General features: G+C 58.7%; 1 protein-coding gene across 1 annotated transcript; it reads left to right on the plus strand.

Moving 5' to 3' along the window:
* Positions 1 to 3,233: 3,233 nt before the first annotated feature.
* LOC130021569 (olfactory receptor 11L1) lies at positions 3,234 to 4,205 on the plus strand. Its single transcript, XM_056112325.1, has one exon. The coding sequence runs from the start codon at positions 3,234 to 3,236 to the stop codon at positions 4,203 to 4,205; it is 972 nt and encodes a 323-aa protein (XP_055968300.1).
* The last annotated feature ends 607 nt before the right edge of the window (positions 4,206 to 4,812 follow it).

A 4,812-nucleotide genomic window follows, 5' to 3' on the forward strand; every position in this document is an offset into this window, starting at 1 on the left:
TGCCTGGCCTTGCACTGTCACTCCCAGCCTTATCTCATCCCCAGGCCTGGGAGCAGGAGCCAGCCTGTGGACCTGCTTCTGGCTCTGGCTGCTCACCGTGGGTGGGGTCTGCGCAAGAGCTCAGCCCTCGGTGGATGACTTTGATCCCCCCTCCCCACTCCCATGGCCTCTGTGAGGGGAGGAGCCTGTGGTCCCACTGAGGGGGCCAGGAACTCTGCATGTCACAAGTGCTGAGTCAGCGTGACTGGTAAACCCAGAACAGTGGCACTTCTCCATGACGTCATCTCTCCGCTGTCCTGGCGGGACTTTCCCGTAAGAGGCCGCTGACCATGTCGCTTTCCCAGCAAGTGTTCTCACTTGAAATCAGTGAGACCCGTTGGCCTGAGCAGTGATGGTCAGACCATCAGTGGGACCTAAATCCAGAGGTGTGTGTGGTCGAGCCTCAGGCCCTCCCAGAAGTTTCTGGACTCTTCTCTTACGCCTCCTGGGATTGAGCAGTGAGGCCACTTCCCACTGCTTCTTTGTAGACACCGTCCCTACATTTTCCACAAAGCTGGGGCTTGAGTTACATATCCAGGGATATGTCTCCCACCCAGACAGTATCTCTGATACTTCTGTTGTTTCTTTTCACCTTCAAGTCTTGAGAAAAGTTTGCGTGTGCTGATTGTTTGAGCACGAATTGTATTAAGCACAAATATAAATGCTTGGGCGCTAGGCCCTCATCTCTGCCTCCAGCCCTGCAAGTTTGTCCTGACTCTTATTGTGGATGGCCGGCCAGGAACCTTGTCTTAGCAGCACCTCTTCCAAACCCAGCTCCTGAACGGCCAGTCAGCTTCTGTGCCCCTGTGACCAGCCCACACACAGCGTGGGGGACAGGCTTGGCCGCTGGCAGCTTTCGTGCTGAATGACCGTGCTGCCTGGAGTTGCGTTTTGGATGTGCTACCCTTGAAGGGACTGAGACCAGATGTGTCCACGGGGAGCATGGACCCTCACCCTCCCTGCCCCTCCACCGCTGTGTAAACCCTGACTCTTGAGGGATTCTGTAGCACTGTAGCACTGTCATGATTTGCTCGAGTGGGCACCAGTAAGTCTCCATTGTGAGACTTGTTGTTACTCTTTTTGGCCTGTCGAATACGCCACGGGGAGCTTGCCAGGCTCTGCCATGTGGGCAGGATACTCTCGGTAGCTTGCCAGACTCTCCAAGAGGGACAGAGGAATTAGGTGAGGGTCGGCCTTGTGCAAGGCAGACATACTACCCACTGTGCTATCGCTCCAGCCTGCTCAATAAATAAGTACAAAATATTATTCCTTAAATAAAAATATTTTAATAAATAGTTTATCTAGAAAAGGGGGCAAAAATCAACTAGGATGCATGTAACTGATATACTAGAGGGTACCTAACTCCGGGATTCTGACCCTGAGTTAAACCTGAGTTAGGGGACTCTCGCTTTCAGGAGGCTGGGATTGCATCAGCCCCAAGAGGGCCATCAGCGGGGGCCCCTGGTGGGCAGAGTGCACTCCTGAGTCCCCCTTCACTGTCTCCTGTTTGAGTGACACCTCTTGCTGTCACCTGGGAGCAGGATCCTCCGAAGGGCAGGTCCCCAGAAACCCAGAGGCTTTGAAAGCAGAGTCTGCTGCCTCAGTGCCCGAGCCCCGCAGAAGATGGCAAGTCCCCGCTGGCGTGCAGACCGCAGAGCCCTCCCCGGGGTCAGAGGTGGGCGAGGCAGGGCCTGCAGTGGGCAAGCTCCCCAGGCCGTCGTGCTGGGAAGACAGACAGGTAGGGGCCAGCAGGCGGGACAGCCAGAGGCTTGTGGTCTGGGTGGCGGTGGTGGTGAGTGGTGGGGTCAACACAGAGCTGGGGCTGCCCCTGCCTGTCCTGCAGAGTGCTGTGTGGCTGGAGCTGCTGACCAGTCCCTGGGAGCTGTGCCTGAGCACTGGCCGGCTGTGAGGGGAGCAGGATGGGCAGCCTGCAGGGGCAGGGACATGGCCCGGTGCCTCGGGCCAGCTGTTTCTCCATGGAGCTCCTGTCTGAAGCCAATGCAGTGCACAGGAGGGCTCGAGGGTGGGTGATCCCCTGCTCTGGGGGCCGAGTTCCTTGTTACCAGAGACACTGAGGTAGACCAGAGCCCAGAGCCCCTGGGAGTGCGGATGGTCTCTGAATGGCCAGAATATTGAGTGGGAAGCTTACAGTGCCTTGGAGCTGTGTGGTGGACTCACGGGGACTCAGGGTGGGGTGAGGACACTGGCAGCTGCCACTCCCCTGACGGAGGGTAGAGGGAGCAGGGGGCCGCAGGCCAGATTTGGGAAACCCCTGTAATTTGTCAAAGGGAGAGGAAGACAACCCAGTGCACAGGTGGAGGGAGTGACCCCAAGACCTGTGGGACACGCTCAGGGGTCTGTAGGGAAGGGACACAGCAGCCAGCAGGACCAGAGGCCTGGGCATGGAGCCTCTCGGAAGAGAGCCGAGTCACAGCAGAAGGGGGCTGGGTCTTGGGAAGGGCTTGGAGGTAGCAGGAAGGTGAGGGACAGTCTCAAGCGAGAGGGCGCAGGGCTCCCACACCGCAGCTCCATACTGTTCAACCCGGACAGGGAGGCTCAGCCCAGATCTGGGCCTGGAGAGAACTGACGACAGCGGGGCTGAGTGTGCATGCGGAGGTGACAGCCGAGTGTGCACGGGGAGGCCAGAGTGAGGGTAGTAGTCATTGTGTTGCACAGAGCGAGGCACGCACACATATTCATATTCTCCTGCAGGCACATACATGCACACGCTCCCACGTGTGCACACATGTATACACACGTTTGCAGCTCCACATGCACACGCACAGCACAGAGCACCTCCAGATCTCTGTGAGGTGGAGTGAGCCCTGCACCCTTTCCCGGGGTGCCTTGGTTTGCTCTGAGGCCTTGGAGCAGGGGTTGCGGGTAGAGGCCAAGGAGCAGAGCTGTGGGCACCCTGCAGATGCAGCCCCCACCCGGCTTGGGCTGACAGGCTCTCACAAGGGCCGCAGGCCTCTCAGTTTCCCTCTAAGAAGGGGAGTATGGGGGCTGGAGAGAGCCCTGGGGAATGCTCTGGCCCTGCTCACAGCTTTTGTCCCTGGCATCCCTGAGGTCTCCTGAGCACTGCCAGGTGTGCCCCGGTGTGTGGGGTGTGCTGGCTGCAGATACCTGCCCTCTGCCATAGACCCCGGGCCTTGGAATGACCTTTCCCTCCCACCATGGTTTCCGTACAGGCCATGGTGCACCCCAATGTGTCCAGGGTCACTGAGTTTCAGCTGCTGGGTTTCCGGAACCTTCTTGAGTGGCAGCCCCTGCTCTTCACCATCTTCCTGCTCATCTACTGCCTCACGGTCACGGGGAACATGCTCATCATCGCCGTGGTGAGTCACGAGCGGCGGCTGCACTCGCCCATGTACACCTTCCTCAAGCACCTGTCCTTCCTGGAGATCTGGTACACCTCCACGGTCGTGCCGCTCCTCCTGGCCAACCTGCTGTCCCGCGGCCTGGCCATCTCCTTCCCAGGCTGCATGACGCAGCTCTACTTCTTTGTCTTCTTTGGGGCCACTGAGTGCTTCCTGCTGGCCATGATGGCCTACGACCGCTACCTGGCCATCTGCAGCCCCCTGCACTATGCCTCCCTCATGAGCCCCGAGGTCTGCAGCATGCTGGTGGCCGTGTCCTGGCTGACAGGCGTGGGCACGGGCTTCCTGCCCTGCCTCATGATCGCCCAGCTCGACTTCTGTGGGCCCAGCCGCATCAATCACTTCTTCTGCGACCTCCCGCCCCTCATACAGCTGTCCTGCTCCAGCGTGCTCACCACCGAGATGGTCATCTTCCTGCTGTCCATCGCAGTGCTCTGCATCTGCTTCGTGCTCACACTCGTGTCCTACGTCTGCATCGTGTCGTCCATCCTCAAGATCCCCTCTGCCTCAGGCCGTGCCAAGACCTTCTCCACCTGCGGCTCCCACCTGGCTGTGGTCACCATCTATTATGGCACCATGATCTCCATGTACGTGCGCCCCAATGCCCACCTGTCGCCCGAGCTCAACAAGGTCATCTCTGTCTTCTACACCGTGGTCACCCCGCTGCTGAACCCCGTCATCTACAGTCTGAGGAACAAGGACTTCAAAGCGGCCCTCAGGAAAATGGCGCAGCAGAGCTGCAGCCTGGACCGAGTACAAGTGAAGGGAGGCAGCGGGACGAAGTGAGGCAGCGGTCCTGGAGGCTCTGAAAACTGCTCCCGATACATCCCCCTGTCCTCAGGGAAGCACGGAGCCTTCCTCGTGGCAGAGCCTCAGCCCCAGACCCCTTCTGTCCCCTTCCCATGGGAACTCAGTCCTAGAGCTGTGCAGCGGAATCTCCCAGACAGCCAGCCCCCCACTCTGCAGCGGGACCTCCCTCCCGCCTTCCCGCAACCTTCACCAGCAGGCCCTGCCTTCAGCAGGAGGGAGGCTGGTGCAGACCCCAGCTGGTGCTTCACTGCCCCCAGTCACTGTGGGGTGGATGAAGAGCCGAGAGGCCGTACAGTTCTAAACTCTCCTGGCCATGAGCTGGGCTGCCTACACCTGAGCAAAGTGGGCGTCACAGAAGGACTCTGAAGTGCCAAAGGGTTCTCTCTAGCCACAGCGATTTTGTATGTTCTTTCACTTAATGAGATTTTAGGAAAGAAAAGGAGGAAAGAAGGGGTCAAAGGGCAGGGACCGGGAGTGGAACCAGGAGGAAGAAGGACGGAGGGAGGAAGGGAGGGAGGGAGGGGGGACATTCTAGGTGTTCCTACTGTTATTAATCTGTTAATAAAAAATTAAAGAGTTCAAT

The sequence above is a fragment of the Sorex fumeus genome, unplaced genomic scaffold, assembly GCF_029834395.1.
Source record: "Sorex fumeus unplaced genomic scaffold, SorFum_2.1 ptg000017l, whole genome shotgun sequence".
In the NCBI taxonomy this organism is placed as follows: Eukaryota; Metazoa; Chordata; class Mammalia; order Eulipotyphla; family Soricidae; genus Sorex; species Sorex fumeus.

Excerpts from the sequence above, each read along its gene's own strand:
- LOC130021569 (XM_056112325.1), top strand. The coding sequence starts at position 3,234 with ATGGTGCACCCCAATGTGTCCAGGGTCACTGAGTTTCAGCTGCTGGGT.